The sequence below is a fragment of the Loxodonta africana genome, chromosome 1, assembly GCF_030014295.1.
Source record: "Loxodonta africana isolate mLoxAfr1 chromosome 1, mLoxAfr1.hap2, whole genome shotgun sequence".
Taxonomy (NCBI): domain Eukaryota; kingdom Metazoa; phylum Chordata; class Mammalia; order Proboscidea; family Elephantidae; genus Loxodonta; species Loxodonta africana.
The window spans coordinates 46,508,802-46,534,851 of NC_087342.1; the positions used below are offsets into that span (position 1 = coordinate 46,508,802).

Sequence of the window (26,050 nt, forward strand, 5' to 3'; positions counted from 1 at the left end):
CCATTCATTAGCACCACTGGAAGGAATATACTGACATTATAATTTCACAGAATCTCTGAGTTCAAAGGCACTTTCTGGAGCATCTGGCATACCTGCTATCTACTGCATGAAACATCTCCATGAAAGCGTCAGTACTTGGGATTCTAGCCTCCATGGGAACAGGGAACTCACCACCTGAGAGGGAAAACTGTCTCATTTTTAAGCAACTCTAATTATTTGAAAAATCCTCTTAAAACGAACTGACATTGGCTTTTCTATAATTTTTCTACCCATGAATCCTGGTTCTGACGTCTGGATAAATACAGCATATGTCTTCTATGCATTTCATCTGGCACTCGTTAGATATTGAACGACTGCTGTCATGATTTCTCTAAGTGAAACATTCTCCATTTCCTCAACTGTTATTTAAGAAATTATTTCAGGAACTTTTATTCATTACTGTTTTGGAAAACATTCCATTTTGTCAGTTTCTCTCTTGAAATGTAGTTCCCAGAATTAAGTACGTTACTCTGGTTGTAGTTTTTCCAAGAAAAAACAATGAGAAAGTCACTTCTTTCCAAATAAATAATATATTTCTATTATTTTGGCCCAAGATATCCTTAGTGTTTTTGATAATCATTCTTTAATGTTGCCAAAACCCTTAAAAATACATTCTGATGTCATTCCTACCAATAATGGATTTAAATTCAATTCAAACTCAAAAACCACTGCTATCAAGTTGATTCTGATTCATAGTGACCCCAAAGGACACAGCAGAACTGCCCTATTGGGCTTCCAAGGCTATAAATCTTTACAGAAGCAGACTGCCACATCTTTCTCCTGCAGAGCCGCTGGTGGGTTCAAACCGTCAACCTCTTGGTTAGCAGCCTAGCACTTTAACTGTTGAGCCACTAGGGCTTAAAAATTCAATTCAGACCCTGCAAATCACTCACCCATGCTGTTATTTAATCATGTCTATATTTTATTATTTATGCAATTGTTTTTTTCTGCTTAACTCATTTTTAGCATCTTACATGTGTTAATATTATTTCATCTTATTGAATTTGGTTCATTGTTCCATGCTGTTAAGATAATTTTAGACCCTAAGTATGCATTCAATATATTTAATATCCTCTCTTGATTCCTGTCTACCATGAATTTTATCAATGTATTATTTTATGTTGTCAACTAAGACATGGCTGTGTTGTTGTGGTTGTGTGCTTTCCAGTGGATTCTGACTCATAGTGACCCCACGTGGCAGAGCAGAACTGCCCTACCGGGTTCCTTGGGCTGCCATCTTTATCAGAGCAGATCACCAGGCCTTTTCTTCTGCAGAGCCACTGGTGGGTTCAAACCACTGACCTTTCATTTAGCAGCCAAGTGCTTACCCATTGCACAACTGCCTAATAAAAATAAGCTAGGTAAATGCACAGTGTTAGGTACTAAAAAGTGAACAGATAGTTACAATACAGTACAATAAATACTCTGACAAAGAAGGGTACATTACCAGTGGGGGATGTCTGGAAGGAGCCCCTCGCTCAGACTAGAAAGGATAAAGCAGCTCTCTGGAGGAAGTGAAGTATAAGCTGTAGTCTTAAAGATGAGTAAGTTATCTAGGTGGGGAGGTGGGGAAGAAATTGTGAAGCATGTGTGAAGAATGAGGCAAGAGAGGGTATGTTTTGTTTAAGAAGTTGGAAGATGATTGGTTGCCTGCGTATAGTAGGAGGAGCCACAGTGGAAGAGTAGCCTGGAGTCTGCCCATACAAGCCTGGTAGACCATGTTAAGGAGTTTGGACTTTAATTTTAACTTCAGTTTTTCACCAGGCCTTTTTTCCACGGAGCCGCTGGGTGGATTCAAACCATGTGAGGCACTCAGGGACCTCTAATTTTAGATGCTATGTGTGTTTATATATATTTTAAAAAACCAAACCAAACCTGCTGCAGTCTAGTCCATTCCGACCCATAGCGACCCTATAGGGCAGAGTAGAACTGCCCAGTAGAGTTTCCAAGGAGCGCCTGGCGGGTTTGAACTGCTGACCTTTTGGTTAGCAGCCGTAGCGCTTAACCACTACACCACCAGGGTTTCCTCTGTGTGTGTGTGTGTGTGTGCGTGCGTGTGTGTGTGCGCGCGTGCGTGTGTGCGTGCGCGTGTGTGTGTGTGTGTGTGTATATATATATATATATATATAAAATCATGTCAGTTTGCTGTTTCAGGTCTTCATCGGACCCCCATTGAAAGATTACAGATATCTTGATATACATGTATATATGGCAGTCAAAAGGCTGCTGCAGTGTTCTGGGTGAGAGATGGTGGGGAGTCCAGTCTGCCGGTGGGAAATGGAATGTGCTGGTCCTGGAACACTCCCAGGGCTTACCCCTCCCCTCCGCCCCATGAGGATTTGCCCCAGAATGTGTGTATCAGCTTTATGGCTTGCCTTCCCAAAGAGGTCGGCAATTCGAATCCACCAGGCGCTCCTTGGAAACCACATGGGGCAGTTCTACTCTGTTCTATAGCGTTGCTATGAGTCGGAATCAACTCGATGGGTAGTGGGTTTGGTTTTTTGTTTGGTTTTCCCAAATAGCTTTGACTCTAGGGAAAAATAAATCTGGAGGGGGAAACTCAAGTAATACTCCAGTACCTATGACAGTTGTAGTTCTCACTGCAAAATGTAGTTGGTGTGAGGTTTGAGTGAGGAAATGCATCCTGTGCTCCATCACAGGCCTGGCACGTGGCACATGCTCAATAAACGACAGCAGTGATGGAATTAAAATAGCACTGAGCATTTGGGCAGACACCTGGGGTGGATGAGCTGGCATATCAGGTATCTGAGAGGGCATGATGGAAGGCTGGAATTTGAGCAAGGGGAAGCCATCAAGGTAAGGAACGTCTCCCCGTGAGGCTTGTAGGAGTGGCCTTCCAGCCCTCTCCAGGCCAGCTTACCCCTCCCATCCACTGTCTTCTGACCACACAGGCTCGCTTTCCTTTCCTGAATTTCTTCAGGTGGGCAGAATCCTTTTCTCCTCTCAATTACCAGAACACTGATTTCTTTCTTTCTTTTTTTTTAATGTGCATTATCATAAAGCACTTTGTGTGTTTATGTAGGTGATTTTATCTATTAGATTATAAACTCCTTGAGAACGGGACTGTGTCTTAATCGTCTTGTCACTGTGCCTGGGCAATGTGAAAAATGCTATAGAAATATGCAAATATGTCATTTCTCACTTTATACAAACCCAATGCCTGAAAATTAGAGCTTGGAGTTGACTATTCATTTTAAAATGGATTTTTTCATTTATTATAGGATTAACCACAGGAATCCTTTAAATGTCATTTTTCAGACAATGTCATTCTCAATATATGCTCGTTTGGGGGCCATGTGTATTGCTGAAGATGGTGATACAGGTTTTTATAACACGAGGCCTCCAGATCAATAGTTTTGTTTCAGTTTGGAATAAAAATATTCTATCTTCATACAGCCCGCTCTTAACTGCTCATAAGAAAGAGTAAACAAAACGGTGCTAATGAATCCCTTTTGAGTATAAAACTTACACCAAAAAAACCCACAAAAAGACCCCAAAACTCAATATAAAGAGATGCTTGTGGGTTTACAGTTCTTTCCTAGCGGAAAAAATTAGGTATGTATATATGAATGAGAAGAGCTTTTTTAAGATAGTATAGGCTATATCATTATGCTTTTGACAACATTTAACTCTAAGTATGGAGTTTTAAAAAATATTATTTTTTCTAAGTGATCTTTTCATTCTCTATTGCAACATTACCCTAACAATTCAATGCCTTTAGGAAGAAAGAAAAAAAAAATTATAGGAAATCATAGGAGTGCTCCAAGTGGGGAAGAACTAAGGCAGTGATAAGTAAATTTTCTCTGTGTAATCTCTTAAAGTAACAGTCCACCTTAAATTAACTTAGAAAAATATTTCATTTAAAAAAGAAAACTGGATAAAGGTATAGAAGATTAAAAGCTACCCTGAGAGGTAGAGAGTTTAAAGAAATAACATTGCAGACTGTGGTCAAATGCATAAAATGTAGAGAAGGGTAATATGCACAGTAGTTTATTCTTTAGAAGGAGAGAAGGGAGTGGCAGCCATGATGCCTTCTCTCAAATGTAATCTCCTAATTGGTTTATGGATTTATTGGGGGCTGACCCAGATTTTGGCCTTGGTGGTTCAGTGGTAGAATTCTTGTCTTCCATGTGGGAGACTCGGGCTTGAGTCCCACCCGGTGTACCTTACACACAGCCAGCACCTGTCTGTCAGTGGAGGCTTGTGTATTGCTATGATGCCGAATAGGTTTCAGCAGATCTTCCAAACTAAGATGGGCTAGGAAGAAACACCTGATGATTCACTTCTGAAAATCAGCCCTTGGAAATTCTATGGATCACAACGGTCTGATCTGCCGCTGTTCTTGGGGATGGTGCAGGACCGGCAGTGTTCTGTTCTGTTGTGCATGGGGTCACCAGGAGTGTGGGGCAAATGACAGCTAACAACAACAAGAGTCCCAAATATTGGGGAAGGAGGTAACACTCTCCATACCACAGATTTTCTTCACTGCTCATAGATTGTCACACCAGGTTAAGCCAAGTATCTGGGTCTTACAGTATCTGGTAATAGAAGGACTCTAAAAATGGTTGTCATAAAATATGGGCAGAGATATAAAAGTAACATAGTTCTTTCTATCCTCCAATTTCTTTAGCAGTGCCCTTTCCCACATAGTGGGCACTCAAACATTTATTAAGCTGGAATATTGATTTTTGCTTTGTTTATTGATTTGATGAGACTTAGTTTAGGTTGAAAGAACCCTCTCATCATCCAGGCTCCATTTGCCACAAACAGGAAATGAATTTGCTTCTTCATCTTCTTTTTTTTTTTTCTCCCTGTCCAAACCCACTTCTTGGAAAAATGTAGGAGCAGCTCATTGTTAAGCCACTTTTTTTTTTTTGTAGACATATTGTAGCTGGAAACTTGGCAGCTCGCTATTTCAGAGTGACAGCTTTCAAAAAGTCTACCTAACACAATTTAGCCTAATTCCAAACACATCAGAAAGTGTACTGTTTAGGAAAAAAATCTCTCCTTGCAAACCAGCTGCATTTTTCTCCTACACTTTCCCTAATATGAAAAAAAGTGGATTATTTTCTCCCTAGGTTGTAAAAATATTCTTCAGAGAATGATTATACCTGTCAGGAATGGAATCTTGAAATCAGTTTAATGTTTAGGTTCATATTCTAGGGATTCCCTGGTGAACTGAATTCTCTGTGCAATCTTTGGTAATATTATTACTAAACTATGAGCATAAATGCTACCCAGGAGGAAACAAGTCTGTTTACTGTGAAGAGAGCAACAGGATAATGGGTTCTTCCTCACACATCTCTTAGATGCCCAGAATACTAAAGTATCATTAATTGGAATGATTTTTTTTTTCCCCTTAAGCAGCAGTTTTTTTAACTGTTACTATTAAGATGTCCTATTGGGTCACTATGAGTTGGAAATGATTCGACAGCAATGGGTTTGGTTTTGGGTTTGGCATACCCTAGCTTGAGAGGAAACTAGAATAAGAAACAAGATACCAGTTGCTCCAGGATCTCCCAGTCATCTGGTCTACTTCTCCTCCAGCTTGAACTCTCTCCATAGTCTCCAAATATAGCCCCCCTACCCCATTTTCTCTTCTCCACTACAATTACCTTTATAAAACAATTCTGATTATGTCATTTTGCTACTTAAAATCCTTGCCAAGTACCATGTGATCTGCATGATGAAGGCTGAGGTCTTCCGGCCTGCTGCACCACGGTCCCTGCCTGTGTTTCCAAGATGACTGACTGCCTTCTCTTACCTGCCGGCCACACCGCACCTGTCGTTCTCCAAGGAGAGCTTTTCTTTCCCGTTCCCACGACTTGGCACACACTGTCCCCTGTGTTGGAAGTGACCTTCCGCACCCTTGTCTGCCTGGAAAATACCTGTTCATTTTTAAGACCCAACTCAGATGTCCCTTCCTCATGAAGCCTTCCTCACCCCTTTCCCACTCCACCCTTACCATTCTTCATTTCTTTCTCTGCTTTTCCATATGTTTGCACACATTTCTGTTATTGTATTCACTGAATTGCAATTATCTTTTGTCTGTTTTGTCTACTAGACTGAGAGTTGCTTGAGGCCAGGTACTGGCACGCACATCTTTGTGTCCCCAGAGAAAGCCTGGCCCAGTTTCTGACACACAGTAAATGTTTTTCCGGGAACTCAAAGAGAGGAAGGACTGATGTTTGCAACATGGTTTCTTAATCTCTGTTGGATGCCTGTCTCATCCTTTCAATTCCCCTGAATGCAGACAGGTTTACTCTGCACAAAGGGGAGATTGATAATTAACTGGTTTATTAGTTTACTTAGTTCTGACAAGGAGTGGTGGAGGAGAGGAGGCTTAAGAAGGCACAAGACCTCATTAACCTGAAAACATAAATTCTACGTGACTTTTTAAAATAGAGACATGCTTGCTTTTCAATTTGAATTCATTGCATTAGACCTGTCAAATAAGTTTCACAATCACTGCTGCAAATGATCACATATTGTTAATAACACAGAGTCAAACCAGCCCGAGAATCTAAGGTTATCTTCTAGGACATGAAATTCCCAGCTCAACATAACCTTTGAGGACAGAAAGGCTGTAGAGAGATTTTCAGAAACACCATGCAGAGCGTGCACAGCAGTCTGTTAGAAATCAACGCAAATCCAGACCACCTGAGAGAGTCTCACAGTACGTTTCCTGGCTACAATCGAGTTCAAATGGGGACATGAAGGATCCCTAAAACCATGCAGGATGTCAAATGCCACCACTACTGACCAGTCCCAACTCTGGGGTGGTAGTGTCACCTCAAAAACTTCAATTTTTCTTCAAAAGTGTGGTGTTGTAGGGGAGGAAACTTGAGTTTATACATTTTGAAATACAGATTTTACTAAAACAGTTTTAACCAAATAGTCACCAAAGCCAACTAAGGGTGTTATACACACTCAGTTGAAAGCTGTATACAATGATAAAAAAAAAAAAAAACCCAAAACGAAACCCACCACCATCAAGTCAATTCTGGCTCATAGTAACAATATAGGACAGAGTGGAGCTGCCGCGTGGGGTTTCCAAGGCTGTAAATTTTTACTGAAGCAGACTGACACATCTTTCTCCCACAGAGCAGCTGGTGGGTTTGAACTGCTGACCTTGTGTTTTGTGGCAAAGTGCTTTAACCACTGCGCCGCCAGAGCACCTGTATATACAGTGACAGTCAGGGATTACTGACAGACTATTAAAAATGAAAAAACTTGGATTCTTCCTCTTTTCCTGGTCTTTTTTTTTTAAATTGTGCTTTAAGTGAAAGTTTACAAATCAAGTCAGTCTCTCATACAAAAATTTATATACACCTTGCTATGTACTCCTAGTTGCTCTCCCCCAAATGAGACAGCACATACCTTCTCTCCACCCTGTATTCCCTGTGTCCATTCAGCCAGCTTCTGTCCCCCCTGCCTTCTCATCTCCCTTCCAGACAGGAGCTGCCCACATAGTCTCATGTGTCTAATTGAGACAAGAAGCTCACTCCACACCAGTATCATTTTCTATCTTACAGTCCAGTCCAATCCCCTTTTCCTGTTCTTATCTCTCTTTCCTTCTCAGTTTCACAAGAGGAAGTTGGTAAAGGGAAGAGCTACCAATAAAAAAAAAAAAAAGAAGAAGAAGAAATAGAGTTTGACTCAGGGCTCCGTGTTCTTCGGAGGCCAAGTCATCCTCAAATGGGTGATCAGGAGACAAGTCCTCTTGGGGGCCACTAGTGGCCACTGAGTGAACTGCAAGAAGATGTTATTTAAAATGAGTGCCTATGCCTTCCTGTGGGCAGTGTCAGTTCAGTGGTAGAATTCTCACCTTCCTTTGTGGAGACCCCGATTCAATTCCCAGCAATGCACCTCAGGCTCAGCCACCACCCGTCTGTCAGTGGAGGCTTGCATGTTGCTTTGATGCTGAACAGGTTTCAGCGGAGCTTCAGAACTAAAATGGACTGGGAAGAAAGCCCTGGCAATCTACTTCTGAAAATCAGCCCATGAAAACCATGGCTCACACTGGTCTGGTCCGCAAAAGATCATGGGGATGGCACAGGACCAGGCAGTGTTTTATTCTGTTGTGCATGGGGTTACCATGAGTCAAGGACTGTAGCTAACAACAACAATGACATGCCTTCTACTGGTAAAAAAAAAAAAAAAAAAAAAAGACTAAATTTGATCAATTTAGAGCCAGAACACCTGCATGTCTAAATGCTTTTAGAATCATTAAACAGAAATCTGAAATGTAAAGAAACCAAGAGAGGGATCTCCTTGTTCGGGCAGTTCATATGGTGGCTTTTATGTTTTCTATCATAGTCATCTGTGACTTAACGCTGTACTTCCTGAGGATAGAGACTCAATCCTCATAGCATGTAGCACTTAGCTAATTTGTGTGAGAAATATTAAATGAATGCATGCTTATAAAATCCAGACTCTGTTATTAATAATAAACTAATAATTACCTTAAAAAAACAAACACAAAAAACCTTAGGGCTGATGAATTAGTCAATTCTCCAGTGATTGACTGTGCTCATTCATTCTACAAATAGCCATGGCACACTCACACTGCCTTTACCAGGGCCTCTATGAGCACCCCAGAATGTCACCTATGACGATAAAGTAATAATGACTGATTTTTTTCCCAAAGTAATTCAGTTAAGCTGCCCTATGCCTCGAAAAATAAACAAAAAGCAACAATCCTGTGTATATATATATTTTTTAATTGACTTCCCTGCTCAAGTTCTCTGGCAGCTGTGGGGTCTTACTGGCAACATTTTGTTCAGATTTCAGATTTACAGGGCTACAGGCTGGACATATTCCGCTCTGAAACAAGTCTTCACTTGAGTGGCTTCCTGATCTTGTTAGATTACAATAATTTGTACATTCTGAATCAACGAACATTTTTTGGTCATGTGCTATGTGTCAGATACAGGCACTGTTCATGTGATCTTCATGACAACCTGTGAAGTAGGTGTTGCTTCTATTTTGCTGATGGAGAAACTGAGGCTTAGGGCCCTTACACAACTTGCTCTGGGTCCCCGGTGAGCAAGTGGCAAGTGTCTGATAGGAACCCGGTCTTCCCAACTCAGGACCAGGGTGCTCTCTGCAACACTGCATGCCCTTTTCTGGAGGTTCACATATGTCCTCACTGACCCGGGCCAGGGCAGCTGTGTCCCCTTCCTTTATCTGTTCTTCCTTCCTAATTCTTCCAGCACCTTGGCACCCCATTGCCAGGTCCAGGGTCTTCTCTGCCAAAAGGGATTTTGCTAGTAAATGGAATATACTAAAGTGATCTGCTTGGTAATTTGTTGTCTGCATGCTTTCCAACTATATTTACATTCTTTAAAAAACAAAAATTCCAAGAACAGGCAGTGAAGAATATCAACTGCTTGCTTTGGCCCTCAGTTCCAAGTCTCTTTTCACGCAGTGTTAGAGAACGGAGTGCTTAGCTGGGGAAGAGTGTTCAGAACTACAAGTTCTTCTTGGCCCCTCAAACTGAACTGCTCACTAAGGATGCCCTTCTGACCTGTGCCCACTGGCCCCGCCCTCCACACAATTGGGATGGCGCCTAATGCGGTGGACTGGATGTCTCTTTCTTTTCATAATTTGATACCAAATTGTCTAGAGATGACATTATCACAATCAAACTGTCTGCAGTGCCTGGGCAGGTCTTTGGCTTTGCTGGATTTGTTAGCAGTCCACAGTGTCCTTTCTCTTTGCTCCTGATTTAACCCTTGCTGCCAAGAGGGCTGCATCAACCTGGGACTTTCCGCTATGAGATCTTTCTGAGGGGAATTGCCCGCAGAGCCACAGGGTGACCATGACCATTCCCAGCAACTAGATGTTTTCTTCCTGCTGGACCCAGCACAGGGCATCCTCAGGATCAAAACTGGGTCCTACCCAGGTACATATGTGCTAGTGACAAAATGTGCTCCCTGCTAGATGCCACTCAGGGAGGTGAGTCTGTCCCTGCTGGGGCCCAAGGGACCAGCGTCTATGTCTCCAAATCACACTGGCACCTGTGCCCTGTCACAGCTGACAAGGTGAGTAGAGGTCAGGTCCCGCAGGATCAGGCAGAGATCAAGGCAGGGGAATCAGTTTGCCTCGCTTGCTCACCAGACAGCTTGGAGAGAAACAGAGGCTTCCATCGCCATTAGTGTCAAAGTCTGGCACCTCTCAACAGCTCTGAACTTTGCAGCAGTGGATGGAGGAGGTGGGAGGGAGAAGGAAGGAGGTGGAAGCCAGACAACCCGAAGAGCCACAGTATTTTGGAAGTGGAGTCCTCCAGCTAGGGAAAAATCTTCAAAGCATAGAACAGTATGGCTGGAAGAGGCCTCCACTCACGCAACGCACTTATTTTTTAGAGGAAATAATGGAGAAGAAGAAAGACAAAGTAATTCCCCTAAGGCAACAAGGCTACTAAATGGCAGAACTGGAATAAGAGTCCGGGTCTCTGGTGTCTTCACCATTCAAAAGAGGTTTTCGGAGTCTTTCTTTAAAACAGGAGTCCCTGCGTGGTGCAAATGGTTAACATGCTCAGCTGCTAACCAAAAGTTGGAAGTTCTTGTCCACCCAGAGACACCTCTGAAGAAAGGCCTAAGGATCTGCTTCCAAAAAATCTGCCCTTAAAAACCCTAAGGAGCCCGGTTCTATTCTGACACACATGGGGTCTCTATGAGTCAGGGTCAATGCCATGGCAATTGGTTTGGTCTTCTTTAAAACCAAAGATGGAAGGAGCATCCATTTGTGGGAGGTCAACGGAGGCAAAGGATGCTCACCCAGTGCTGGGGCCAGGGATGGGCCTGGACTAGGCATACCACGTACCTTGCAGGCTGACACCTCGGGGCACCAGGCCCTGCAGCTCCATGGTGGGAAGGTCATCTTCTGCGGCATTGGAGTTGTTGGGTGGGACTGATCTCCTTCCTCCGAAGGTGGCCGTGGTTGTTTCTGACATTCTCAGTTTCACAAGCAACTTGGAGGAAAAACAGAAACATGGAAAAGGACATGTGAAATGAGTTACACATTTGGGACGAGGATTCAAAAATAAAAAGATGTATCTATTTGTGATAGAACTTGAGCAACACATTTCGAGTTTCACATAAATAAAAACTGAAACACGCAATGAAGATATTGTTCCCCAAGGGTCTCTGGGGGATTTGGTGTTTGTCCAAACATATGTAAAACAGAAGACAGAAGGCTTGTTTGAAGAAATGAAGAATGTAGACAGTTTTGGAAGGCAGGGTTTTTTGTTGTTGTTGTTCTAAATCTTCCTAAAGGCAGCAACATTTACTGCAGTATGTATGTACATGTACCCATATCATATAGATTATGAGACCTAAGCAACTTTTAAGAATAAACTCCCACAACCATATCCAAATAAGTGCTGTCCTCCAAAATGTTCATGTTTGCAATTCAATTCAACCAATGTCATTAAGGGCCCTGGGTGGCGCGATCAGTTAACGTTGGGCTGCTAACCTAAAGGCTGCAGGTTTGAGTCCACCCAGAGACTCCTCAGAAGAAAGGTGATCCACTGCTGAAAAATCAGCCATTGGAAACCCTGTGAAGCACAATCTACTCTGACACACATAGGGTCGCCATGAGGCTGTGACCAGGGGCAGATTACCCAATAAGCAAGGTAAGCACGGGCTTACTTGAGCTTACAAACTAATCTGTAGTGAGCAATTCCACATGGGTCTCACCACATCTTTGAGGTGTTTATCTGCTGACTGGGTAATCTGTCCCTGTCTGGAATTGTAAATTCGAAAAGGGACTTTGATTCTGCAGGAAGGTTCTGTGGAGTTGGAAGGGAGACAGATGCCAGCCATATCTCGAAGCAGAATCTTTGATGTGGTGAAAAAATGTGAAATTGTTTACTACAGATGATCTGGTAAGCAAGGTAAGCATGGTGCTTACCTTTCCTATTGGATAATCCACCCCTGCCTGTGTCCCAGGCACTCAGGCTACATCAGAGAACAAAACATCAAGGATTTTTGTCCTCACGGGGCTTACAATCTAGTGGCAGCTAAGGGGGAGCCCTGTAACAATTCATAAGTAAACCAGGTAGTGTGTTAGACAGTGATATCTGCTGGGGAAGGAGAATGAAGTAAAGCAGGGCGAGGGAGATGCAGAGCTTGGGAGGTAGGAGGAGGTAGATTGCAAGGTTAAATCGAGTAGACAGGGCAGGCTGTGCATAGACAGCTCTCTAGACTGACCTGGTCAGTGGTGCTAACATTGCTATTGCTCAAGGCATGCTTCTCCTTCCTTTGGGGTTTGTGCAGATACAGGGCCAATTTAAACACTACACACCTCACTGTCCATGCCCAACAAGTATTTGTTGACCAGCTGACCCAATGAATGGGAACCTTGTCTCTGGCTCTAACTGAAGTCTCCCCCCTTAATCACCTTGATTACCCAGTCATGACTCCTGGTGACTCAGCTGTTTTAAAAAACCAGGCACGCCCTCAACAGATGAAGAGTTGCCATTGTAGAGGCAACTAGGGTAGATTGTTCCAGAAACAGGTTGAGCAATGGCAGCCTGGCTGGACAAGAGAACCACTTCCTAAGTTATTTGGTCTTATAAGGAGATAGAAGTCTTTTGGAAATGTAAGGACTGAATAAACAAAAAACAAAAAAACATTGCCATTGAGTCAATTCCGTCTCATAGTGACCCTATAGGACACGATAAATCTACCCCATAGGGTTTCCAAGTCTGTAAATCTTTGAAGGGGCCCTGGTGGTGCAGTGGTTAACCGTTTGTCTGTAATCAAAAGGTAGGTGGTTGGAACCCACAGAAGCAAAGTGCCACATCTTTCTTTTGCAGAGCCTGCTGGTGGGTTGGAAGTGCTGTTCTGTTAGTAGTCCAGTGTTTTAACCACTGTGCCACCGGGGCTCCAAAGTCTGAATAGGTATCCATAAATACCTATACGTATATTTATAGACAGTTTTCAGTGCACAGCAGGAGAGAAGGGATGAGAGAGAAAAAGTTCATAATGGAGAGAGCAGGAAAAGGAGTACCCTGGTGGGATATAGCAAAAGTGGAGTGCAGGACACACTGGGGTTGGGAAAGGTTGAGGGAGGTCAGGGCGGAGCAGTGCAGCAGCCCGTTGGGGAGAGTGAGCTTGAAAACTGAACAGCTAGGGAGCTCCAAGCATTGCTAAGTCAAGAGGAGCCTGCCCAGGCCTGGCTGTGTGAGTGCAGCTGGGCAAGGTGCCCCCTCTCAGCAGGTCTGGGGAAGGGAAGAAGCGGCAGTTCATACACAGAGGAATGGGGATGGGCACGGGAGTGGGGAGCCAACCTGAGCGCCCGTTCCCAACTAAGCAGACACCTTACCTGGCTTCTCCCTGCAACCTCTGCATCCCCTGCTTAAGAGTCCCCTCCCTGAGGAAAGAGGACTTCCCCTTTGGGAAGCACTCCTAATTCTCATTTTCTTCCTAGCAGGTAGCTTCAGGAAAGCTTCATGCAGGACCTGAGAGAAGTCCCTGCTGGGAAGTGGGGCTGAGGAGGTGCGGGGTTGAGAGCAAAAGGCTAAAAGAGGACAGTGGGGTGCCTCTCATCCCCACCCCTGGCACCGGAGGGATCGCCAGGGACACGGAAGTGCAGGCAGCCCGGGGCGCTGGCTGCGGGATGCTCAGGTGAAGGGGTAGGGGCTTACCTGTGGTCCCTGCCAGAGGGGCCCTGGGGCAGACCTGGCCGGTGTGTCTCTGGGCTTCCTCAAATGGACGCAGGAAAAAATGACTAGAAAGTTGGCTCTTAAATAACTTCCTAACAGCCCTCTCCCTCCTCCCCTGTCCCACTGGGTTTCTCCTCCCCCTTCTTGACAGCTAGAGCTAGCAAAGAGCTTCAAGGACTTCCCACTTACTTCTGCCTTTCTGTTCTGTTATCTGTTATCCTGGCTTGCTCTCCCTCCCCTGCCCCCTGACTCGCAGTATCTCAGCCCAGCTTGTCTTCGCCATCCCCACCCACAATTCCGTCCTGTGCCTCCCTCACTTGGTTCTGGGAGTGTGAGGCACCACACAGGTCCCTGCACCTTCCTTTTGGTCAGAAGGGCTGGAAGGGGTCTCCCTTTACAAAGTAATGTCTTTGCCATGCAGGGTTGAGAGGCTGGCTGGGTGGCTTGGCAAAAGAGAATTCTGTCCCCTGCAGACAGGTCACACAGACAGTTGTGACCATGCATAAAGTAAGAGTAATATGTCCCTCTTGTGGAAATAAGGCTGTGGGCATAAGCTGTATTCTTGAATGGTCTACACAGCCACAGCCACCACCAACCCAACCACAAGACTTCCTGCAGAAGGTGATGCCTGCCTATGAGGATACCACAAAACTATGTTGGTCTATCCCAAAATAATTGGAGAAAAAGAAAAGAGAATTTTCCTCCTGAAGTTTTCCATATTTTTTTGAGTCTTTGTATTTCTAAATACACTTATTTTCCAACATGGCTCTTCCTAACCTTCTTTATGGTCTTCAAATATGTGACCCTGAAACTTGATCTAATTTTATAGAGAAAAAAAAAATGCCATTGGTTGGAATTTCCCTCAGTTTTATGCTACTGAACCTATTATCTTGCCTGTACTGTCACCCATTTTTCCTTCTTTCTTTCTGTAACTAAAGCAGAAAATTTCCCCTCTCCTGGTCCGGAAGCAGTGGTAGTTCAGTGGTAGAATTCTCACCTTCCGTTGTGAGGACCCTGGTTCAATTCTTGGCTGATGCACCTCATGCAAAGCTACCATATGTCTGTCAGTGGAGGCATATACATTGTTATGATACTGAATGGACTTTAGCAGAGTTTTTACATTAAGACAGACTAGGAAGGAAGGCCTGGAGATCCACTTTGAAAATCAGCCAATGAAAACCTAATAGATCACAACATTCAGGACTATTCCGCGTTGCGCATAGGGTTGCCATGAGTTGGGGACTGACTGGAAGGCAGCTAACAACAACTTCTGGTCCAAGACTAAGTGCTCTGAGTTCCCTTCTACCTGTCTACAACGTCACCTTCTTATCAAGGACTTTACTGTACCATTTATCCACTCTTTGTCCACATCTTCAAGCTCCCTTTCTCTGGTAGCTAATTCCATCAGCATTTATACAATTTCAAGTCAAGTTTCTTCAATATTTTTTTAAAACTCTCCCTCCCAGCTATTGTTCCTTCTCTCTCCTCCCCTTCATTGCTAAATTTCTGCCATCTGGCTTCTGCTCCCATCTTTCTGCTGAAACTGTAGGTCAAGGTCATCGATGGACTGTGCCAAAGGGCACGATGCAGGACTTATTTACTGAACCTTTTGGAGGCATTTAGCTCTGATGGCCACTCTCTCTTTGGAGGCCTTTCCCCTGGCCTCTCTGGCATTGCACGCTCAGAGTTTTCCTCTAGTACTGTACAAGCTTCCTTGATAATCTCAGAAACTCCCATGGTTTTCCTTTTCCATCTATATCCAAATTGAGATCTTTAGCCACCATAGTTTCCAGAACTTCAGATTCACCTGACTACCAGCCAGCTTCATTTGATGTGTCCCAGTGATAACTCAAACTCATCATTCTACAATTAAATATATAATTCCCCCTGAAAAACCTGTTCCACCTTAGGAGTTCCTATGACAATAAATGCCATCACCCTGCATCTGGTTGCCAAGCCAGACATGTGGGCACCATTCTTGGCACTTCCTTCTTTCTCTCTTTCAACCCCCAAATCCAATCCTTCAATAAATATTTCCTGTTAAATCTCTTAAATATCTCTTAAATCTCCCCTTCTACACTTCCTATCCCAAAGTGTCGGCTCAGGCCACCACAGCATCATCTCTTGTCAATCACCAGAACCACTTCCTACCACCTCCACCCTCGGTCCTTCCCATCTGTTCTCGACACTGCAGTCAGAGCAAACTTGGTGGCACTCAAATCGGATTATTCTTTGCACAGAGTCCTTCTATGCCTGCTTCCCTTTGCTTGAAGGATAAATTCCAAACTTTAACTGACAAGGTCATATACAATCCATACCCTACTTAAATCTCTAGCCCACCTCTTTTCATTCTCTCTGATATGCTGCTCTACTCCCTGAGCCCTGCCCGGCTGACCACCCTCACTCTGCTCCAGCCACAACGAATTCATTCTCCTGTGCCCTTGCCAGGAGCATACTCCTCACTCCCCCTCTCTCCACAGGTCATTTCTAACTCACCCTCCAGATCTCAGCCTGAATTGCTGAGATGGCCTCCAAGGAGTATGCCTTGTCATCTCGCTCCTCACTCTGGTTATTTTCTGTTTCCTTGGCTGTGTTACCAATCGCCAATCTGACACAAAGGGTCCTTGTCTTTTCCTAAGTAGGAATACATACGAAAGACAAACTTTATCTTTAGCAAGCTTTATTCTGAGTCAAGCAAAAGGAGTCAGTGGTGTACTAAGCCTTTCCAAAAGACTGACTTGAAAAGGGAAGCAAGGATAGGGCTTATATGGGTTCCGTGGAGACAACAGAGTAATGACTATTTAGTGGGCTTCTTTCAAGGGGCGGGTGCTTCTCAAAATGGCGATGTATATTAATTAGGTTGCGCGGGCATCTGGAATCCAAGATGGAACCTGCTGATAGTCAAGATAGAGTCCTCTCGGCAGCCCTTGGCATCGTTTATTATGGGATATAGCAAAAGCGTACTGATCTTTGGCACTACATCGCCATCTTCGGAGGACTAAGGAAGGTTAAACCGTGGTCACTCTTCTTCTGTGCACGCTGAGCCTGTAAAGGAGGAGGGAACTAGAAAAACACTAAGAAAGAGATAGTAATTCATGGGTTGTTTCAAACTTATCATGTTGATAGGGTGGGTTCCTGTTTACCCAGCTTCCAGAGTGTAATCTTTTAACAGCTCTTTTGTTCTGCCAGCACAGTTAACTGTATCTGTCTCAGGTGTACCCACACTAGACTACATGAGGGTAGGGTCTCTGACCAGAGTTCCTAGGGCTACAGAGGCTGCTGATCCTGCAGTTAACCATAGTCCATGCTTTCCATATCTTTGGCTGGCTGCTAGAGAAGGTGTCATTATACTGTTGTAGTTCTGGCAAACATCCAACCAAAGCGTCCAGAATTCCTAGAAGCCCTCGTTCATGTGGGGTTTAAGTGAGAGTGACCACCCTTGGATCCTTCAGATTAGATAGTTTAGGGGACACAGCTGCCAGGTCCCCTGGGCTTCCTGGCTGAGTTGCTGCCTTCAGGGCAGGCCTGCCACCCCAACCACCCTACACTATCACACTAGTGTCACTTTTGGCCTGAGGCTCATGGATGTTCTGTGAACACTCGCATGTTAGATTAGCTTTCTAATTCCCCCAAACCACTGTTATGGATTGGATTGTATCTCCTAAACATTTATGTTGAAGTCCTGGCCCCTGTTACCTGTTAATGTTACCTTGTTTGGGAGTAACATCCTTGAATAAGTTGTCAGTTAACATCAGGTCCTATTGGAGTAGGGTGGGTCCTAATCCACTGTAAGCAAAAAGAAAAACGAAACCTATTGCTTTTGAGTCAATTCTGACTCATAGCAACCTTATGAATTCTATGCCTCATAGAATTTCCAAGGGGCTCCTGGTGGATTTGAACCTTTTGGTTAGCAGCCGTAGTGCTTAATCACTATGCAACCAGGGTTTCCTCACTCTGAGTGGTGTTCTACAAAAGAGGAGAAGAGACACAGACAGAGAGGGAAGGTGGTGACGACAGAGTTATGCTCCAGCTGCAAGCCAAGGAATGCCTGGGGCAACCCGAAACTGGGAGACACAAGAAAGGAGCCACCCCTAAAGAGTTCAGAGAAAACATGGCCCTGCTGGACCCTGAATTCAGACTCCTAGCCTCCAGACCTGTGAGACAATGAATATCTGTTCTTATAAGCTACTCACTTTGTAGTGCTTTGTTACAGCAGCCCTAGGAGGCTAATACAACCACCAACCCAACAGCATGAAAACTGCAATGGCTTTCCTCATGCTTAACAACTGGGGTTAATAAGAACATCTGAGGGCCCTGAGCACCAGCCATGGATGGAGTTTGAAACCCATCAAAGTTACAGAGCGGTTCTTGACAGTCCTATGCCTTAGAAATCAGAGCCAAGGCTTCTGTCCATATGATGAACCTTGAGCTGTGCTAGAAAATGTGACCTCTGCAGAAGCAGCCTGGGTGCATAGACTCTGAGGCCCTTCAGGATGAGAGGTGTCTTTTACTGCTGAACTTCCCTTACCTGGCAGAGAGCTGGTACAGTGTTGGTATTTAAGAAATGTATTAGGTGGAGTATAGCTGGGAAAACGAAAACCACATTAGGTATTTTTAAAAGAGGGAATTTAACCAAGGGGATGGTTTACACAGGTGGTGGAAAAGACAAGAAGCCAAGCAGGAGAAGGAAAGTCAGCTAGTCAAATAGCAACAGCAGGGAGGGGTTGGTGCCATCACAGCACAAGGGCTGGCGTTATGCATCGTGTGGCAGAACCGGAGCTATGTGGGCCTGTCTGGGGCACTCAAGATTCAACTATTGCCAGAAACACTGGGTGAGGTCAAGAGAAAGAAGAAGAAATATTTTAGGTTGTCCTTTTCTCCTCTTTCACTTTCCCTCCGTGACTATCTTTTACTAAACAGGGACTAAAAGTAATTGACAAAGGAGCATGGGAAACAGCCTGAAAGTTAGCACTGCACCCTCATATCAGGGGTCCCCAAGACCAGCTCCAGATTCAATGATTCACACATAGCACATAGGCATGCTCATATTACAGTGAAAAGATACAAAGCAAAATCAGCAAAGGGAAAAGATACATGCAGTGAAGATAGGGAAACCAGGTATGAGCTTCCAAATGCCTTCTCCTAGTGGAGTCCCACAAAACCACCAAAAAACCAAACCTGTTGCCTTTGAGTCTATTCCGACTTATAGCAACCCTATAGGACAGAGTAGAACTGCCCCATAGGGTTTCCAGGGAGCAGCTGGTGAATTCGAACTGCTGCAGTGGTTTTGGGGACCTTTTGGTTAGCAGCTGGGTTCTTAACCATGGCACCACTAGGGCTCCAGAGCTACACAGGGTGCACTAAATTTCTCCAGCAACGAGTTGTGACAACACAGGTAAAATGGTATCAGGGACGCTCATTAGAGACTTAGTGCCCAGGGTTTTTATTGTGGCCTGGTCACATAGGCACCCTCTGCCTAGCATGTACCAAAATTCTATGCATAACCACACTGTTTGCACAAACAGTTCAGGCATAGTAAAAACCCCGTTGCCGTCAAGTTGATTCTGACTCATAGCAACCCTATATGACAGAGTAGAACAGCCCCATACAGTTTCCAAGTAGCGGCTGGATTTGAACTGCTAACATTTTGGTTAACAGTTGTAGCACTACAGAGTGCATAAGGCCTGCCTTGCCTTCTCATTTTTCTGCAAGAGGCCATGATCCCAAGGTCCCGTTGACTGAAACTTGTAGACATCTGCAATTTACACCCCATTGCCTTCCCAAAGGGCAGAGAAAGAATGCCTAAAAATATCGCTTAGGGATCCTGGCTCCTGTTAGAAACAAGCAGCAACCTTTGGGAGTGATGGGAGGAGGGATTGCAAGTCTCTTTACCTTGATTCTTTCAACCTGAGGTGTCACTTCTATGATACAGGCACCCTTCTTTCCAGATAAACCGCCATCTTCCTCCTTCTTGGCAATACTCAAGAAGCAGACTATATTTGCTCAGGGGATGGCTTTTCCAGTAAACTCTATTTGATTTACATGCAAAACTTCACATCCCAAACAAACAAACTAACAAACAAACAAAAACTTAGTCATGTCCAGATGCTACTGGACTTTTCCAGCCAAACAGGACCTGTATTTTATTGGTTGTAGCTGAAGGTCCAGATGCAAGTGGGTGAATATAAATAGGAACTGATGTCATACAAAGATGCCAAACCTTCTGACATGAGTGATAAGTCCTTCCCTTGCGGACACTTTCTCCTCAAGTGCCCTTGAGCCTGCAGGAGTAGGGGGAAAACTTTCCACTCCAGAAGGAGGTGGGGAGGGCAAGAGGGTGGGAGGATAGCTGGGCAGGGAGTTTACAATAATGTTCCAGCTACAGTAGGGAGCAGTTTGTGAGGTCTAGCTTTTAGTGGCTTTCTACATCCACCCACATCTTTAAGAGGCCTCAGGGGAGTTTTCACAAAGTCTGACAATGACATTTAAAGCGCTGGGAAGGAATTTACCGAAGTGCCATAGCAGCTGCAGTAGGGCTTGGGGTCTACAAGGGGACTGTTTCTTAGACAGTCTCTTTCCCTTATTCTTTGTGAGGAGATGTAAATTCAGGCCTGTGACAGCTCCAGATGGCAGAAGTCTCATTGCTCTAGCTTCCCCAGGAATGGCCTCTTGCCTTCAGTCGGCCTTTACCCTGAACTTACCTCTCCCCTGAGCGGCAGGGCCTGACTGGGCTGCACCTCCTCGTGGCAGGCTGATCGCAAGGATGAACAGAGGGAAGCTGTTATTTTCCTTAGGAGTGAATGACGTAACTAACGCACTCACCCGATTACGATGAATATCTGTCTTTAATGTGGACTTTTTGTCACTGGTAGTCAAATGGTTGCACTTACAGAACGTTCTTTTTCCACTAAGGAATATGTAAAATCAGGCTTAAAATGAGCAACTCATGTGTCCTGGATGACTTATAACTACAGCTAGGAGTGTGTCTGTGTCTGTGTGAGTGCGTGTGTGTGTGCTTTGTGAGTATATGGGTCAGTGTGTGAGTGTGCGTGTGTCTGCATGTGTGTATCTGAATGTATTTGTGAGTGTGTGTCTGAGTGCCTGTGTCTGAGGGCATTTGTGAGTGTGTCTGTATGTGTGTGTATACATCTAGCTGAATGAATGTATGAGGGTGTGTGGGCACGGTCAGGGAGGACTAAGGAAATGCTGAGGGTGTTTTGTTCATGCTGACTCTGGGAGGTGGGTTCAGCTCCAGAGAACACTCTCTATTGACATCCTAACTCCTCCAGGGTCCTGGTTGGACTTTAAAGTTTAAAGAGCTTCTGAGACCTTTTTAAACTTTAAAAGACTTTACCAAGCATGACAAAAGTCAACTAGATTGAACTTTCCTACTAATAAAGACTTTTTAAATTTGGAAGGAGGGCTCTTCTTGTAACTTGTTGATTTATTAGAGACATCATGAGTGAGAAAGATGCCTTTAAGAAGTCACAGCCAGCACCCGTCACCCAGCCAGGTATCGGGTTAGGGCTGCTGGGCTCTGCTGACCCCTTCTTTACGTGTGTGGTGCCCAGCCTCTGTTGGCATGAGAGACTGCTGCAAGCAGAGGTACCACACCCACCTAGCTCAGGTTCTCTACTTCTCAGGAGAAAAGGTGTTTAAAGATAACAAAAACATTATGAGAAAAAGAAAGCAATTAAAATGGTAACATATCAAGGCATATGAACAAAAGGATCAACACAAGTGAAATCTAAGAGTAATTCCACAAATGTATTACAAATGTATTAATTAAAAGAGTAGTCATAGTTAAAACCACACCCAACCCCAGGCAAATGGGAATGCGCAGGAAATGATGTTGATGTTATTAAAATTGTCAGTGTGTAATCTTATGGCAACTACTTCAGTGTCTGTGTGTGCACATGTGTGTGTGTGCACACAGGTGCAGTAGGATCTTTGCAGGGTTTCCAAGTGTTGCAGGGCCATCAGCATTAAAATCTAGGTTCCCTCACTCACCACCCGTGTGACCTTAGGCAAGTTACCTAACCTCTCCATACCCCAGTTCCCTCACCTGTGATCAACCGTGTCTCCCTCTTAGATTATGTAGGCATATAAAACACTTTGTGCAGTTGTTGGCACAAAGCTAGCACTAAAGAAGCATTACCAAAAACAGCAGAAGTGAACTGAGCAGCATCGACTCATCCGTGATGAATATTTTAACTTTTTCTAATAATTGATATTGTTTACACTTTCTTGTTATCAGGGAAGTAAATTTAAACTTGCCAAATTGCAATGATTCCAGATAACCTAAGGGAGGGGTTTATAATCAGCATTTACTGCAGCAGTTTCCAGTCCAAAGCTCCAGGGGTGAGGGTATGTAATCCTTTCCTTTACCCTCAGCTTGAGCCCACTCCTGTGGGGCTGCTGGAGGCTGTCTGCAGAGGAGAGGGGCAGGCTCTCTGTGCTGTCTTTCTCTCCTCCCTTCCCTTTCCCTCCCCCTCCCCTCCCCTCTTTCCCTCCTTTCATCTTCTCCTTCTTCTTCTCTCCACTGCCCACCCCCGCCAAAAGGAGGGAGAAGTGCTGTGAATCCTCAAAAACTCTCCAAAAATACTCTTTCCTGAAGATAATACAAAGCTTTCTTTCTGGTCCCTTTTTTATGCCTTCAGGGTGGCAGAAGCCATTAACCCCCTTTGCCATAGTTGACACCTCCCTATGGGCTGGGTGCATCTGACACCAGAATATTCTAGCAACTAGAGAATGTGCTCTCCTTGACAGGCAACTCTAAATTGTTACCACACTAATCCCTGCACCTTCCTCTTAGTTGTGGGATGGAGGAAGAGGCCAGCCAGGACCCAGGGAAGCAGAGAAGGGCCTCGAATAAAACTTTACTTCCTCATATGACACCATTTTTAGAATATTAGATGGAAGTTCACAGTAAACTGTAGAAATGTGCTGATTTTAATTTTTAGACTCTGTGGTAGACAGCTGGTGCTTATCAACATCAAAGGCAACCTCCTTTCCTGGACACACAGCTAGACTACATTTCCCAGCATCCCTGCTGTTGGATATGGTCCTGTGACTGAGTCTTGACCAATGGGGTGTGAGCGTAGCAATGTGTGCCCGTTTCATGTGCCCACACAATCTCTCCCAAGTTTAATCCTTCTAAGGGCATAGAGGAGGGAGGAGCTTCAGGAGCAAAGGATTCCTCTCCCTTGGCCTGTATTCCACTTTGACGTGCAGGAGAAATACAATTTTATTGTGTTAAGACACTGAGATATGGAGTTTGTTTTCTTTAAAAGTTAGCCTAGATGTTTCCGGCAATCTCTCTTACAACAAAGACCTGAAAAATCAAGTGAAATGATTATATTTATAACAAGCCAGGAGCCCTGAACATCAAAGGCAAAGTTAGAAAATGGACTAAGTGGCAGCATGAGAGTGAGACCATTCAGAAGCAGAGAGGAGTTGCCAGACCTGAATTGCTGGGATTCCCTCAGGCAACATTTCCAGGAGGAGCTGTGGCAGACTGGTGGTAGTATTCAGCCACAGTTTCCTCAGGGAGAAGCAGCCAGCTGCACAGCTTACTCACACCTCCGGAACCAGAGAAGAACAGCACTCTTGGCAAAAGCTAAGTACTTGTGTGTATTTTACTGTGCCCCCCGCCCTCAAGCTAGCTTCAGTGGCTGTTGGTTTCCCTGGGCCTCAGACAGGCCCATTTGAGCACCCCAAGCCATGCTCCTGGACTTGGAGAAGGAATAAATTCACAACAGGGGAAAAGATAATTTGCTAGCTCCACTAACCTGGGGAGCTCAGGACAGAAGTGGCTCCTGTCCCAGCATAAACGGTCCATGAACTTTAAATACCTTTCCCCCCTGCATGGATCAGGAGAATAGGCCCTTGCTGGCAGACTGCAACTGTTTCAGCTGTGTGGTAAAGAGCTGGATGTTTGATATTTGACACAGATTTGCCTATTAAACAGGGTCCTCACCTACCCACATCAGAGGCCTAAGGACTGGTGGCTCCCCTCAGGTCACCCAGCCCCTGCGTCAGGGGTCCAAGGATAACTGGTATCTCCCAGTCATTATGACCAAAAGCATTGGGTGCCCATGGTCCATCTGCAGAACCCACCCACCTGCACACTCTAGGGAAAAGGGATGTGCTTTCCTCAGAGACACTCAGGGGTAAGTTCTCAGCCCCCTGCCTTGTTCAGAGCATGACTCCCTGCTGCAATCATATACTGGTACCTACACCAAACACCCCTGCCCCTCTAAGACTATAGGACAGAGCCCGTACCACACACTTGATGACGAGCTACCTGGACACCTAAGCTGAACCCACACAAGAAAAGTGAATGGACTCATAAGCTCATATACTTGATAACAGCTCTAGCCATCTGGTGACAGGATGTCAGAGCCCCAAAGGTGAAAATGATCAAGCTAGCTCACTCAAGCAATGCATCTGGGCATGTCAAAACAAAACAAAGTGAGAAATTAGGATACAGTAAGCAAACATAAACTAATACAATAACTTACAGATGGCTTGGAGACAACAGTCAATATCAAACCACATAAAGAAAAAGACCATGATCACTTCAACAAGCTCTCAAAACAGAGACTCAAAGGATCTTCTGGAAGAAGGTGCCTTCCTGAAATTACCAGAAGCAGACTTCAAAAGATTAATATACAGAACTCTTCAAGACATAAGGAAAGCGATCAGGCACTATGCAGAAAAAGCCGAGGAGCACACAAATAAAACAGTTGAGGACATTAAAAAGGTTCTTCAAGAACATAATGAAAAATTTAGTAAGTTACAAGAATCCATAGAGAGACACCAGTCAGAAATTCAGAAGATTAACAATAAAATTTTACAGAATTAGACAACTCAATAGAAAGTCAGAGGAGTAGAATCGAGCAAGTGGAAGGCAGAATTGGGGACCTTGAAGATAAAGCACTTGACACCAATGTATTTGAAGAGAAATCAGATAAAAGAATTTAAAAAAATGAAGAAATATTAAGAATCATGTGGGTCTCTATCAAGAGAAATAACCTACCAGTGATTGGAGTACTAGAACAGGGAGGGATAACAGAAAATAAAGAGAATTGTTGAAGAATTGTTGGCAGAAAACTTCCCTAATATCGTGGAAGATGAGAAAATATCAATCCAAGATGCTCATCAAACTCCACATAAGGTAGATTTTAAAGGAAAGTCACCAAGACATAATCAAACTTGCCAAAACCAAAGATAAAGGGAGAATTTTAACAGCAGCTAAGGATAAACAAAAAGTCACCTACAAAGGACTATGAATAAGAATAAGCTCAAACTACTTGGCAGAAACCATGCAGGCAAGAAGGCAATGGGATGACTTATATAAAGCATTGAAGGAAAAAAATTGCCAGCCAAGAGTCATATAGCCAGCAAAACTGCATTTCAAATAGGAAGGTGAAATTAGGACATTTCCAGATAAACAGAAGTTTAAGGATTTTGTAAAAACCAAACCAAAAGTACAAGAAATACTAAAGTGAGTTCTTTGGTTAGAAAATTAATAATATCAGGTATCAACTCAAGACTAGAACACTGGACAGAGCAATCAGATGTTAACCCAGACAGGGGAATCACAAAAATAAATCAAGACTAAAAAAAAAAAAAAGCCCTTAAAATGGGGAAACAGCAATGTCATTATGTAAAAGAAGGCCACATTAAAATAATAAAGAACAGCTAAGAAATTGTAGTAATACATCTTTCATATGCAGAGGAAGGCAAAGCGATATAAACAAATAAAAGCTAGGTTTAAACTTAGAAAAAAGGGGGTAAATATTAAGGTAACCACAAAGGAGACTGTCCTATTCATTGAAATAAAATACAAGAAAAAAATAGAGACCCGGGAGAAACAAAATCAACAAAAACAAAAAAGAGGAAAAGACAATACATGATAAACTACTCAGCACAAAAAATTAAGTGGGGAAAACAGTCAACAGCACACAAAAAAAAGACATCAAAATAACAGCACTAAACTCATACCTATCCATAATTACGCTGAATGTTAATGTCCTATATGCACTGATAAAGAGACAGAGAGTGGCAGAATGGATAAAAAAACATGATCCGTCTATGTGATGCCTACAGGAGACACAGCTTAGACTTAGAGACACAAATAAACTAAAACTCAATGGATGGAAAAAAAAAATTTATCAAGCACACAACAATCAAAAAAGAACTAGAATGGCAATATTAATTTCTGATGAAATAGACTTCAAACTCAAATCCACCACAAAGGATAAGGAAGGACAATATACCAGAAGGATATAAACATACTAAATATTTATTCAC

The 26,050-nt window shown here is 43.8% G+C and overlaps 1 protein-coding gene across 1 annotated transcript in view; it reads right to left on the minus strand.

Moving 5' to 3' along the window:
* F13A1 (coagulation factor XIII A chain) overlaps nucleotides 1-13,823 on the minus strand; it is a 235,395-nt gene extending 221,572 nt beyond the window's left edge. The window contains exons 1-2 of the mRNA XM_003417863.4: nucleotides 13,715-13,823; nucleotides 10,888-11,035 (exon numbers count right to left, since the gene is read on the minus strand). Of these exons, the coding sequence (XP_003417911.1) occupies nucleotides 10,888-11,017 (130 nt within the window). The 5' untranslated portion in view covers nucleotides 11,018-11,035; nucleotides 13,715-13,823. The remainder of the gene's footprint in view (nucleotides 1-10,887; nucleotides 11,036-13,714) is intronic.
* Between the last annotated feature and the right edge of the window lie 12,227 nt (nucleotides 13,824-26,050).